This window comes from Erpetoichthys calabaricus, chromosome 9, assembly GCF_900747795.2.
Source record: "Erpetoichthys calabaricus chromosome 9, fErpCal1.3, whole genome shotgun sequence".
NCBI lineage: Eukaryota > Metazoa > Chordata > Cladistia > Polypteriformes > Polypteridae > Erpetoichthys > Erpetoichthys calabaricus.
The window spans coordinates 100802317-100817967 of record NC_041402.2 but is presented as its reverse complement, the minus strand read 5'-3'; the positions used below and the strand labels follow the sequence as shown (position 1 = coordinate 100817967).

The 15651-nt window shown below is 36.9% G+C and overlaps 1 protein-coding gene across 1 annotated transcript in view; it reads right to left on the bottom strand.

The window, feature by feature from the left end:
• The window catches only part of chd4b (chromodomain helicase DNA binding protein 4b), a 69622-nt gene extending 59258 nt beyond the window's left edge, over window positions 1-10364 (bottom strand). Inside the window, 2 exon segments of the mRNA XM_028810042.2 lie at window positions 6834-6955; window positions 9601-10364. Of these exon segments, the coding sequence (XP_028665875.1) occupies window positions 6834-6955; window positions 9601-9667 (189 nt within the window). The 5' untranslated portion in view covers window positions 9668-10364.
• Between the last annotated feature and the right edge of the window lie 5287 nt (window positions 10365-15651).

Here is a 15651-nt window from a genome sequence, read left to right as displayed (position 1 = left end):
CTATTCTCACAGAAAACTAAACGTTTTAATACGAATGGCATATCAAGATCTCCTTTAGTGTCTAATGTTATTTGCAGAATATGTAATACATTACCTTTCTTGTTGCCTGTTAAACTTTTACATGTTAGAATTGTTCGACCAATTTTTAAAACAACTAATCTTGTTCCATTGCAAAGTCCATCACTCATACATACAGTAAATTGCCCAAGAACATTACGATACATCCTTCTTTCAACAGTAATTCATCCAGTGAAAGACCGGACAGTGTTAACACTTGTAGATATTCCACGAGATATTGTAAATTGATGTTTTCATCTTCCGCACGATCACCACCAACTGCTTCAGCAGTCTAATGATACGAATGTAATCAATCTGCAGTGTAACCAACCAACAACTTTCACTTTAATTCTTTTGACTTCATTTCTCGCTGCCATATTTAGATGAATGGGAGATTCTAAACTGGATCTTCATAAGTATGTGTGTTCATAAGTAAGCACTTTAATGGATTGGTTAAGTGCCGGAGTGCACCTGATGACCATGGTCTTGTTTGAAAATAGTTAAGTAGGGCGTGACTTGAAAAAATCTCATGGCAAAAGTCTCTGTCTTGCGTGACTTCCAAAAACTCACGTCTCGTAGCAGGATAAGTCTTGTCTCATCTCGTCCCAAGATTTTTTTTTATTATAATAGAAAGACAAAAAGGATGGTAATTGTAGGTAAAAAAAAGAAAACAACAATGTCTGCCATAGTGCTGGCACCATAGCCACTCTTCCCACAAAGTGAAACATTCTATTCTCTTACAATTGTTGTACTTGCATATGTGCATTACTACTTCATTAGCTGATTTTACAGGGCACAAGGCCAAAAGAAAGAAAACACCTCTGATAACAGATGTTCTTCACACATTAATTTCCTTGTGGAACACTGTGTAGAAGCAGATGCAACACCTTAAAATCTGGAAAATAAGGTTCTATAAATTCAAATGTACACTGTCAGATTTAAATGAAATGTATAGATTGTCAATTCACATAGAATGTGTTAGTATACAATTCACAACAATCTACAGACTGATGAGCAATACCTTATGAAGCTGCTCCTTTGTTGATTAAACATGTCAAAAGTATAATGCACTACTGGAATCAAAAGGGAATCAAATATTATTGCTAATACTGTGCATTTTTTTTTTTAATGCACTTTGAAATGTGCCTGTGTCAGATGTAAGAAAAATGTGTATTTTTTACTTCAAAAGTGGAGAAAAAATAAATAAATAAATAAATAAATAAAGTATTGCTACTACCTCAGAGATTCTGTAAAGTTATAGCTTTGGTTTTTTCTTTAAATACATTTTTGATGTGCCTATGTCAGATGTGACCAAACTTAAAAGGGCAACAATGAATAAACATTACTTGTTTTAAAATATATTAAAATTGATTTAAAACTTGTCATTACAGGCTGCTTACTGGCCGCTGAAAATGTCTGGCCAAGTTAAATTTCTTGGTTTGAAAATCTGGCCCAAATTAATTTGTAATTGGATAGCCCTGCCTTATCTATACAGTATTTTATTTATATATATATATATATATCTATATATATAAAAAATTCTTTTCGCGTTTGAAACGGAAATTACGTATGACCACAGAGGAACAGGAAAAACATGATTAATAAACCTGATTCTTGCCGAGAGAGCGAATGGTGACATAGCTCTGGCTGTAGCATCATCGGGAATCACTTCTACATTATTAAATGGAGGCCGTACAGCACATTCGTCATTGCAATTACCATTAAACCTCGCTCACGACGAAAATCCAATTTGCAACATACACAAGAGCCCTGGAAAGGCAAAAGTCTTGCAACATTCAAAGATAATAGTTTGGGATGAGTGCACCATGGCACATAAAAGAGCTTATGAAGCCTTGAACCGAACAATGCAAGATCTCAGAGATCCTAGCAAAATAATGGGAGGTACTGTCGTTTTACTCGCAGCAGATTTTCGTCAAACACTACCAGTTATTCCACGAGGGACACCAGCGGATGAACTCAATGCGTGTTTAAAATCCATGCTTCTCCCACGGTCAGTTATATGTCACGTGTTCTCGGGTAGGTACACCAAAAAATGTATACATTTATGCATGTAATTGGCAAACAAAAAATGCAGTATACCCAAAAGCACTGCAGTAGTACTCAATAGCCAGGTTTCCATCCAAGGAGTTTTTGCGAAAAAATATTTAGCGCTTCAAATTTTTTTACCGATATAGCTGATGGAAATGCTAATTATCGATAAAATGTTGTACATGTCAACATAATATTTTTCCGTTTAACTTTAGCGCATAAATTCCATATCGATACTTCAGATGTCGCAAAAACTACATTGGAAACACTTTTTGTCGGAAAAAAGGGCTTTAGCGCAAATAAATGTGTCACATTTTCATCACGTGCAATCAAAACGAGAATGGCGGAGCGGTTCTCATGGTCTGATGAAGAGAGTTTTTTTTTGATTAAACGTCGTTATTTTGTATTAATTCAAATTTCAGTTTTAATTAAAAACCTTAAGGGAAGCAGGTTAATTCAGTTGTTATCGCACTGAGAAGGGATGTTGAAAGGTAGGCTCACCTGTACAGATCCGATGCTGCAAACACAGCTGCATCATGGGCACTTCCAGGAGTGCCAACGCAAATGTCTCGTATCATGCACCTGTCATTAACAAGGGCCTGGAGAACAATAGATGGCCACCCTTTGCGATTAATGTAATCACGGTAGCCTTCCGTCGGGGGAAGAATAGGCACATGCGTGCCATCCAGCGCACCGTAAATCTGTGGCACAAGATGCACCAAGGAATTGCGGTATGCAATTTCATTGGCCTCCGCTACAGTCGGAAGTCTGATATAACGCCGCATTAAATTTTTCTTTAATAGCGGTGCACACAGCATATACACATCGATGGACGGTAGTTTTACTAACCCCGAAAGTTTCTCCAACTACTCTATACTCGGCGCAGGTTGCCAGCTTGTAAAGGGCGATGGCAATCCGCTTTTGGGTTGGAACCGGTGGTCGGTGGCAACCTGTGATGGGCGCAACATCAGGACTGATGAATCCACACAACATCTCAAACGTTGGCCGTGTCATTATAAAATGTTGCAACCAGAGATTTTCTGTGAAGTGTCTCTCCACCACCTCCTCCCAGAAGGTCTTATTCCGTCGTCTCTCCCATACCCGTGGGTTTCATCGCACTGGGGTACTTTCTTCGAGCTCTAGGGCTATCAGACAAGCAACTGCTTCATTCTGCTGTCGTCTTCGGATATTATGTACAATTCCAATTATTTGTGAAACTGAAACAACAGTAAGCTGGCAAATTTCAAAAAACTGTCTGAATAATCTCTCCATTTCTTTGTTTCTTTGTTTAGTGGAGGGGGTGTAACGTGGAAAACAAAAGGTAGATAATTTGCGACATACACAAAATTATGTATGGAAACGGCTCAAGGGCAGATTTTTTTCGCGATACAACAAAAGTTATGCGACAGTTCGTTTTGGGGGGGATGACGTCATCACGCACACCATTTTATCGATAAAAAGCCAGTTTGATGGAAACAGGCTGGAGACAGCAAATTTCACACATTTTTTTTACTTATATTCTGTTTGTCGATAACAAAACGTCGCAAAAAACTGGATGGAAACTTAGCTAATGTATCTTTACTTCTTAAATGTTAATGTTTTACGGTTTAATAATTTAAATGCTTCTTATATGTTGTTAAAATTCTTCTATCAAAATATTTTACTGTTTAATAATTTATATGCAATGTGCTTATATATTATATCATATTCTCATATGACAATGATGTTAATAATATGGTTTATATATTGATTTCTATGTTATCGTAAATACTCTGTTGAAAAATAAAATTGGCAATTAACAAACTTATTTTATAAACATATTTTACTTTTTTCCCTTGCACTCAGTGAGCAAAGCCACTGAGTAATCAGCTAGTATCACTATAATGAAATTGCTGAATACAGCCTATTTCATTATGTTTCTGTCTAACTTTTTCCCTAAAAGTTGTTTCATTATAGTGACTTACATTTTCAAAATCCATCCATTTATCCAACTGAGGGTGTCAAGATACCAGTGTATTATGAGGCACTATGTCAGAACCACTATGGGTGGGACACCAGTGTACTGTGAATCATTCTCTCACTCCCACACCAGGTCAAAATTATAGTCACCACTTAAGCTATACTTTCAATCTTAGAATACAGTAGGAAAGTTACTATTTCCAGAGGAATAATACAGAAAAGTGGGCTACATGAAAAATCCACAAAGACAGGGACTCATGAATTAAACTGTGAGGCTGATTTACTATATGTGTCACCCATGTTTGAACTAGAATATTCCACTACTGAGGAAATTCTAATGTTAACATGCAACTGGATTTAAGCAGAGTTTTTGAAACAACCAGCTACACAATAATAAAGACTTGTAAACTGCATAAAGTGCTGTTTAGTTTATACTTCTCAAATTAGTTTACAATGTGAACTGACATGAGACAACAGTACTCCATCTTTACATTCAGAGGAGTATGGTTCCCTCAGTGCTCTACGCTGGGTCTTTTAGATTCTGCAGCTTCTGTCAACATAAAGGGATCCCCCTAATTATTTCAGTATTTAAAGTAATTAAATCCTTCAAAGAATATCTGTAATGGAGGAGTGTTAACTTTAAAAAAAAAATCTTAGCATTTTATTAAACTTAACTCCAAGGGCTAGCATATTAGATGTCTAAAAATAATTGGAAAAGTTTGAATGTAGCTCCACCAACTGCATATACAAGATGTACTTTATCTAGAGAGAGGGAAAAGCTATTGCTAAACCACTCCCCCAACCAAATGCTGAACTAATTTCTTCAAGGTTTTTTAAAACCCATGTTACTTATATTCTGCAGTTACATTTAAATTCCACACTAAGGAACATTAAAAGATTATTTTCTTAGGTCTAGACATTTAACTTCCAGTTAAGTTTGGGGCTAACATAGAAATCATCTTTCACTTTAAGGCAGACCAAAGGTATTTAGCCCCTTTTCCTTAACAGAACTCAGTTCTGTATTACGAGTAAAAACTACAACTGCACAATACTAATGTTATATTTCTGTATTCCAGAAGTGTAACAGAATGTAATGAACAATGATTTTCCTGTCAGTGTACGAAATACCAACTGACATCAATATTTAAATCTGTGCTCAAGACTGACCAAGTCTAACATATCCAAACACTGATTGGGTTATCCACATGACAACTACATATTTTTCAAAATGAAGAGCTCCTCAATCATTTCCTCTTGAGATGCTGCTGTAGCACTTGATATCATTGTGTTGCCGTGAAGGAAAGCAACCAGTTGGCCTAATTAACATACAATTAGACAGACAGACCAGACAGATAGCTATAGATATAGATAAAGTATCCTATTAATCCCAAGGAGAAATTCACAAGCTGCAGATGAACTATGCAATCAAACTACATTTGTTTAAAAAAAAAAAAAAAAAAAAAAAAAAAAAAAAAAAAGGTACAATAGAGGATATCAAGCTAAAAATATAAATACAACCCAGAAGGTTGCAAGTGGACAATCATGTAAAGAGGATTCCAAAAATAATCTTGAATGTTTGACAGTTTAACCTGCAATGCAAGCCTTAATGAAATTAAAAATATGTAAGTGACTAACTCAGCCAAAACAATTGTCAACTTATATCTAGCATAACAAGGCATATTGGGCTTGTGGGGGAGTAGCACACATCACAAACAATTAAGAACCTAGATGGGCACTTACCAGCTAAGACTGGGTCACTAAGCTTAGTTCCAAATTTAAGTTATGTTCCATTTCTTAACTACAAACCAAAACCAGTGAGGATGGACTACCTTACAACATTGTAACAAACAATTCAAAGAAAAAAAATGGAATTCTTTGTATTAGAAACCAGTCAACTATCTGATTACAGACCAGATTAGCATAATGCATGCATTCATGCATGCAACAAATAACCCCAATCAAATTAGGCATTTCTCAGTATGGCAGAAAAGTGGTATCAATTCTTATGTTTCAAATCATTTTGCCAATCCAGAGCAGAAGAAAAATATCTAAATCTTGAAAGATAGAAAAAGATTTTTGCTCACACTCCATATGTAGGTGAAATCTATTCAGATGCACAATTATTTCACATTACATATTTCAAAAACTAAGCATACAAACTGAATGATACTGTAGTATTATGCAAAAGCATATAATCTTTAGGAAAATACATCAATACTGCACTTTACAACTTTGAGCTAGAACAAAGTACAAAGACTAGGTTAAATTCCTGAAGGATGCAAATTTAAAATGACTAACAGAGGATAATGCTTGCAAGGAACAAGTTGAATAATATTTTGAACCTCATTCTGCAATAAATGTAATCAGTCCAGCATAATAAGTTGACAGTAAATACATAATCAAACTTTTGCCTCAACTTATCAATAAATCCCAATGAATAATTAATGGATGTAATGGCATCTTTATTTTGCACATCTTCAATCAATGACTTTGATTAGGGTGTGGCTGTATAAAGTGACTAACCTACTAATCAAAATTACAAAACTTTCTTTGCAGTTGTCACATTGACGTGATTTCTAGTGCTGTCTTAAACTAATTAATCTTTGACATAACCGAAATAAATTGTGTATTCATATGTCTAGTTTAACTGACATGCACTGCAACCCTTTCTGGTGTAGGATAATAAAGGTTCACCTAAAGCAAATTTTTAAAAGAAAAAGAAAAGCTGACTGTCAAACGTTTACTAGTTCAGCTTTATTTAAGTATACCTCTTTTTTGGGTCTCTTTGTTTTGGGTAACTTTGTCTCTCTGAGCTTTTTAGACTTCTTTTTCTTCTTTAGTTTAGGAGTATCACTTTCTGAGAGCTCTTCGTCCAGGTCGTCGTCATTCTCTGCAGGATAACAGCACAATGTTATTATTACTATTTTTAATTACAAGCTACATTTGAACGATCGACATTATTCACATGCATCAAGGTAGCATGCACTACGAACTAAGAACACACAAAGATTGGTCAACGATCAGTAAACAAAAGTTGCAATCCCGTCTTTTAAGAGGTTGGAAGGAACTTCGCTACAGTAAAACATTATTATTTGGAGACCGTCAACAAACGAATATCTCTGCTAACATTCTAAAAACATTGTTATTTAAAGCAGTCCACAAAGATGTCAGGTTTATGATTCGACGGCAAATGCCCACGTGCTTTTCGAAACCCACAACAGAAGCAGACGTAACGCCGCTTCTGTAGAAGAAACGCGAGAGGCGTGCGACGGCGGGGTTCTGACGTCTGTTCCCAGGCGGCCTTGGGCTCCGGAAAGTCCGCGTCCACCCCCGCCGTTATAAAATGGAGGCCGTGCTGCCTCGCGCCATGCTCGAGACGCTGGCGGCTACCTGAGCTCTGCCAAATCCCACCCGCGGTGCGCCAGCCCATAACCATGATAAAGACTTTACGCTGGACAACACAATATGGCCATTAATGGTGCAGCTCGGCAGGTTTCTGCGATTCAAACAATTTTCACAGGGCCAACGTCTACGATTTAAATATATACATTAAGTCCCTCCTAACACCATTATGCCTGAAAGGCCTCAGTGACCTTAACCTTCAAGCTGTCGATGCCACCGCCTCCAACCCCCCCCCCCCCCCCCCCCCACTTCGGATTAAGACCATTCTTAGAAAGAGTCAAGGAACAAATATCCATTTTATATATCCAAGATTTCTCGTGATTAGTGTGCGTCTCAATATGGCATTAGAATGTGCATCAAAAGAGGATTGACTTTGGGACAAACAAAACAAAGTGACAGGGTCAACTCTGAAAACCATGGCATCCTTAACAGCGCACAAAGGAGAACTATCAAAACACTGTGCATAATGGATCTTGCTTAAAGGAGTTGATCAAAGCCTGTATTCTGACTCCATACTTTCAAATCACTTGTTCAGCAAACTCTGTATCTAACTTACTGAGCTCTGTTCAAGAAAAAAATCTGTCTCTGACAAGTACAGCAGAAAACTGGATTTGCTTGCACTTCTGACAACTGTTGAATTCAAGTCCAGTCACACAAGCCAGGTTTGTGGAAATACTGTAAAAATGCAGGGATATTATTTCAGCAATATTGATGTACAGCCTGTTAATGATGTTTAATACGTGAACCACTGTAAAAGCCAAAACAAGTTTTAACAATGCCCAAGCTCATCTTCTAAAAGCCCTGCTATACTGTTATCCAAGGGACCAAACGTACTTTAAAAATGTATAATTTTTTTAAACGTGGGAAAACACATTTTCCAAATTAAACGTTTACATTCATTAACAAATATTTGCTTTGAAGCTTTCAAGATGTATAAAGGCGCAATTGTCTCTTAATGGATGTTGGATATAAATGAAGGCTTCCAGAACAAAATCAAAACACAAGAACCTCGTGGGTTAGTCGATTGAGGTATTGGAAACACACACATCACTATGCGAATTTTACTTCTGTCAACAATAAATTATTCTGAATAAAACTGAGCTCTCACTGTTGTGATAACTTGTAGAAATCAACTGAAGGCATTTAGTGTCTGTAAACCATTGTGACTGACGGTCTACTTGACAACAACGATACTGTACATTATTTCTTTATCGAGAAGAACTTAGTTCTCCAAATATATTTGTAAAAGGCCAATAATGTAATCTTAAAATAATAAAATTTGGGGGAAAGAGTGTTGCGTACATTTTTGATTATTAGTGCTAGACTACAATATCTAAAGTTATGATGCATTATAAACATACGGTGGGCGGCAATTTGGGTGAATCCAAATTTGGCGGAAAGTAATTACCGTCAAGACAAACGTGGCAGAGATAGGTACTCCGACTGTGTGAACATCTGTCCGTCCCCATCGATTTCCCGCATCAACTGCATCCGTAGAACCCCCAACCCCTCCCCCCCCCCCCGAACAAAACCGGGAACCTCGCACTGCATTTAGCCACTGGCTCCTTCCCAATTATTAGCCGGACAATGAATAAGAAGTGCAGCTAACAGACGAAGCATCTGCTTCTGTATCGATTCCAATACAAAACGCATGTGTAGGTCAACAGAAGAGGAGCCGGGCCTACTGAAGCAACTACCGGCTTCTTAATGACACCGGCTTTTCTTACTCCCACAGCCCCCACTAGCCGTATACAAGGAATACGACGAAGTGCTTAGTAGTTCCCGAATAAGTAACGCGTTGCCGTTTTAAAAATAATCATTAAAAACACACACACACAATACCCTTTAAATTTGCAGAACATTTAAATACGAAAGACAACCAAGATCCCCTGCGTCCGCCAACCCAGTCTATTACTTCTGGATTCAGGTGCGCATGCTTGAACAATAAGTACAAAAACAAAATACAGATGTTTTTCGTGATGTTCTTGGGATTAATGAAAAATAAATTATTGTATTTTCAAGAACACTGTATATAAAATTCTTCGTTCCAAAATAAAAATATACGGACAGTAAATACAGGAGAGTTTCAAATGCATGTACCGGAACTTAACGTAAGCAGTAAAGCTATCGTACCTGCTTGCAGTCCTGAACGGTCCTCATTTTCACAGAAGTCCTGGATGTCGTCCTCGCTGCCCGACATTTTCTGCCTTTAATCAAAGTGTTGCTGGGTTGGTGGTGGTGAAGGGGGGGGGGGAGCAGAAAGTGAGCGGGAGGGGGTTCTTTGTTTTAAAGTGCCCGTCAGCAAAACACTAGAAATCGATATCAGAGGAGGAAAGTAGATACAATAAAACGTGCTCCTCGAGAAGGCGAAAGTGTTAACTTAAAATAAGTTTTCTATTTTTATATTTTAAAATAAAAATGCCAATTAATTCCCCACTCTTTCAAGCGTTCTTTTACCGCTTTCCCGTCTTTCGTCCCTGCGAACAAAACCTGTTAATTTAACTAACAGGAGTCACCATCATAAAGTGCAAGCCGGTCTCTTCAGCGAGTAGCGTTTTTCTTTTCCGAAAAGACTTGATTATCTAGATTTTATCCAAATGTTCGGCAGGCGCGTGTCCTCTTAGGCCCAGTTGACGTCTAGAAGCCGGCTTATGAAGTACATTTCCTGGAAGGCGCAATTTGTGCCTCGTTCCCTTTTATTTTTCTTTCATTTCACCCTCCGTGATACTCGCAGTAAACTGGAGTTTCCTTAGGTCAACTGTCGCCCTGCCCGATGTGCACCTCTGCTCACTCAGCCCGCTGTATAAGATGGCTCCTCTCTCCTCTCGGCCACCCCCGCCCGGACCCATACACAAAGAAAAGGGGGTAGAAAATGAGAGAGGCAGACTGAGTGAGAAGAAAAAAAAGGGAGCAGGACATCCCATAATGCCCCCTCCCGTCTTGATGTTGCCTTGGCGACGGCCAGGCCATAATAACCCACCCTCTTTTTTCGGCCCTAGCAACTGATGTTGCCAAGGAGATACACGGCCCAACAGCCCATAATATCTCCACTCACACTTTTGCATCCCATAATAATACTTCACCTCCTGTTAATCACATGGAGTCAAATTCACTAAGAGCACACCATAATACCCCAGTGTTCCATGCATCAACTGATATCAAGCATCCAGGCCTAGGAACAGTCCATAATAATCCTGACTGAGGCATATAATGAGCTAGTTTTAATTGTGTCCCTTTGTCAACTAGGCAAAACATGTCTGATTTAATAATGAACATGACAGGCATCATAACTCTCCCCAAAATGCAAGTCCATCAGGTATCATTCCAGAATGCAACAATCAACTCATGCCTTTTATAACTTGACATTATACATCTTACACCTGTCTACTGGCTTAAAATAGGAAATTGGAAAAATGCAGCATTTTGCTAATAAATCCAAGATGCCTTATTAAACAGGTCCCTGTGTTCCAGTTTTGTGATGTTATCCTCATAATCTACAGTCCTGGCCTGATAAGGACATTGTGCATTAAGACAAATACAACTTCCAAAAAATAACATAGTGACTACTATTTTATTCATATAGATAAAACTGTATACTTGTGAAAGTTCACGTTTGTTCTTTCCTGAAATATTTGGTCCCCAATAGCACTAAGAGAGGTTCAGTTAATACTTTTAATAATCTTCCATGACCTCCCAATACTTATTTGGATAACTGCATTTCTCGATCAAGCTATATTATTAACATTAAGGAGAACTGGAAAAGAAAGTTTTAGTAGGGTCATGTTTTCAAAACCAACCATTTTTTACTTGTCCAGGAGTAAGTTTGTTGAAAATCAACTGGTGTTGACAACCAGCTGATCATTTGCACAGTTTGTTTGAGATCATGTCAGATGGTTTCCAAAAGCTCAGCCTTCAAAGATCTCATTGCTTCTTGGTTCTATCAGCTGTTCTCATTAAATCACAGTCTTATTAAGTCTTATTGTAAGGTTGTGCTTGATCTATACTCAATCTCAAGATCACAAGTTGGTTTATGCATGTGTTTCAAAGATAACCCAAAGGCAATTATACTTTCCTTGCAACTTCAGCTGTTTATCCGTAAAATAATTTGGTACAAATACTTCAGTCTCTCTATTTAGAAACAAATTTGGTTTTGCACTTTTAAAACCAACTGAATCATTTATTACATGAGCTGGTTATGACAGAAAATCATTTCTTTGTCAATAATTAAAAAACATCATGGCTTGCAATAAATTCTCAATTTCCAGCCTGTTAAGTATTTAAATATATCCAATTGTACTTTTTATAATGATAGGGTAATAAATCTGTGTGTGGTCTTTTGTTTAGCACATGTATTTTTGATTATGGCATACATTATAATATATATCATTGTTTAGATACCAACCATATTAACAATACTTTGCATTAGCATGTTTACTTAATATATAGGTTTCTACCCTTCACCTGAATCTGCAGGGATAAGTTCCAGCCCACCATGACCCTAAAACTGACTAAGTGGGTTAAGAAAAATCTAAATGTATGGATTGATGTGTATACAGTATATAGAGTGCAGAGTAAACATCTATATATACATTACATTATATGTATATATAGATACTTTATTAATCCCCAAGGGGAAATTAATTGTGTATATATATATATATATATATATATATATATATATATATATATATATATATATATATATGCATATCAACATTTATTATCCATATTTGTACATAGCTTACATTTATATTTAAATATCTATATAGATGTGTTTATTTATAAATAAATATATTTATAAAAAAAACCACATATAATTAACATTCAAGCATACCAGCTTTCTCTCTGATTTAATCCCTTCCCCCACATTTCTGTATATACTGATCAAAGCTAGATGCATTAACAAGCAATCTATCCCATACTACCTTGCCCTCTGACTCCCCTATCCTTTGACATCCCATAATAATAACAGCCCTCCCAGCTCAGCCTCCCTGAACCCCCTCCCCCACCCCCTCCCCACACACCACTACACAGGCTGTGTAGTTACTGGAGACAGAAAGACACAAAGCGGGCCTCTGACATCCCATAATATGAAAGATAATCAGCCCCACCTAACTTTGACTCCCATCCCATAATATAAAGCACACCCCCTCCACATGTTAACATCCCATAATAAGCAGTCTAGAAAAATCCCATCCCATAATGAGCAGTGCTGCTTCTTCTATCCCATAATAGTCACACTTACAAACTGTAATTGTTTGGCTCGTTGTCGATCTAGGATGTGTACCCTGCCTGGTACTCTGAAAATTGACCAGCATAAGGCTGCACAGTTTAAATTTTACCTACAATAACCCCTTTAAGTCTTGAAAGGCCTAGCTCAAATGACATCTGCAAAGACAGTACTAGTCTGATTCTGTGGACCATAAGAGCAGCCAAGGAATCTAGTCTTCTGTGTGTACACTGTATGATGCATTTTATAATCTAAAAATAACATGTGAGTTTTTTGTAGCTGAATGGGGTTTGGCCCTGTCATGAAAGTGCATATTTACATCTACAAGTAGTAGTGTTTTGTAGGAAGACTGCTGCTATTAAAATTAGGTCAGATATGCCTTTGAATTAAATACTCATAATTAATAAACTTGCAAATGGGACTTTTTAATTTATAGGCATAGCTAAATGTAGTTGCATAGTGTTTTATGTGGGGCTTCTTTGAGTTTCTGCTCTTGCCTTCATCAAATCACAGTATACCTATATGCACTACGTAAATACATTACACTTACACACACACGCCCACACAAAACCACACACACACACTCACCACACACAGCCATTAAACCATTAACCTTGGTTGGGATCACAAAAGCAGAAATCAGTCCTGGGTGACCCTGGAATTTATTATATGCCATAATGTAAAAACATTTATATGACACCAACATTTAAGTTTGCCACTTATATATACAGTATATATATATATATATATATATATATATATATATATATATATATATATATATATATATATATATATATATATGGCTTATCTTTTTCTATATGTGATTGCTTTGATATGGTATACAGAATAAGATGTTCATGTTCATTTTTCTTTCTTTATTGCTAATATTTGTATATAAATAAATAAATATGTGCAAACTGCATGTGTGTATATGTGCATAATATTATAAAAAACTGGGTGTCAAGTTGATTGTCTCCTGTGCACATGCTCTCTCTTACTCTCTTCTTTTTTCCTGCCATATCTGAATTAGTATCTTTTGCCTCACAGTTGAAAATGGAGGATGGCAGCTGATACAAAAAATTAAATAACTGGGTCCTGAAGTCAATATAGGAATCAATTGATTGTCACATGTGTATAGTTGCATAGCCAGTAGTGCAGCCCCACCACAAAGTCAAGAACAAAGAAGAAACTAACTGCATTATTACTTTATTAGCAACTACATTCTTTAATTTAATATTATTTATTGTATCAGTATGCTGCTGCTGAAGAATGTGAATTTCCCATCGGGATTAATAAAGTATCTATCTATCTATCTATCTATCTACATTAAAGTACCCTGAAACTGTATGGCTTTCTGTAAATACCTGCTTCAACAAAGTAACTTAGTTGCCTGTTAGCTCACTTTACTGCAAATGATTCATATTCCATGCTTGCACATCACTGTTCCCTTTTGAACAATTTCTGGTTGAGGTACTTTACAGGATGATGTTCATTCTCTTTTAAACCTACTCACAGTTCTGTCTCAGATGCAATTATTCCAAGAGAAAAGGGGAATATCTAGTAATAATAACTATGGGGGCATATGTAGGGGTTTATTTTAAATCTATAAATTGCATGGTCAGCTTCAAGTGTTGAAGGTAAATTGTGAGACAACATGTCTTTTGACCTTTGGAGTTGTCCCTGACTTAGCTGGACTGTTTGTCTTGGAAAAGAGGGAAAGGAGCATTCTTTAAGAACCTATGAGACCTAAGAGAGCCTTTATGTGGTTTTTTTTTGGATGATCTCACCCAGGTTATACATTTTGGACTCTTGCTTCCATTGAGCCAAACTGACAATGCCTGTGTCTTTTAAGGTTTATAATCCAGTAGGTCGTGAATGTGCTCTACCAAAATTAATGAAAAGAATGATCATTTGCAGAAGAAGTAGGTGGTCAGAGTCAGAAAATGTCTTAGCAAAGACAAAAAACAAAGTCAAAACAACATTCCAACGGATCCTTAAAATAACCTTCTTTAATTGCCCTAATGAACTCTTACCATTGTCGTTTGATCTTTCGAAGTGAATCTGTATACTTGGATGCCTACAACTGTGCTTCACCAACTTGGTACTGATGTGTGGTACTTTTGTTTTGAAGTTGCTTGATGATAAAGGAATAGGTCCGTAAGTAGTTTTCTCTGATTCATTTTTCCTTTGCATGGGAGGGCAGTTAGAAACACATGGTGCATGGAGACATCATCTTTATGAATCCTCCTGTTACAGCCCCAGAAATTAATGGCTGTAAGTTAATTTTTTAAGTGTTTGACATACTACAGTATATTGATAAATATTATTGTCTTAAGTAAGTTTACATTTTGTAGTATTTCATGATTGTTCTGATAATGTAGTAGATGTATTGCTGTGTAGCTGTTGATTGAACGTCTGTAACAGTTAAGTCTAATTGCTGTTTTTTCATTTCTATACTGTTTCATTCCTGTTCATTGTATTCATATGTATTGTGGAAACTTAATTAAAGAAATATTGACACTCATTTCCAGACTTTAGATTACTGTTTAACTTGCTGTTTATTCACATCAATACTTAGGAAGTAACATGCAGAGAGAACAGTACAATGAAAAGCCAAACAGACAGAGGGCACAGAAGTTAGGAAAAGACATATATTTGATACTAAAATAATGCAACCCCAAATGAATAAAAAGGAAGAAAAGACTATCAGACAGCGGTGGGCTGGCACCCTGCCTGGGGATTTGTTCCTGCCTTGCACCCTGTATTGACTGGGATTGGCTCAGACCCCCGTGACCCTGTGTTAGGATATAGCGGGTTGGATAATGGATGGATGGATGGATGGACTATCAGAGACTGTGTCTAAATGCACTTCTTCCTTCAAATCTTCAGCAGTGCTGCTGCGAAAGCCAGAGATGTAGCTTAGGTTGTACATGACAAGATGTCATTTGCAA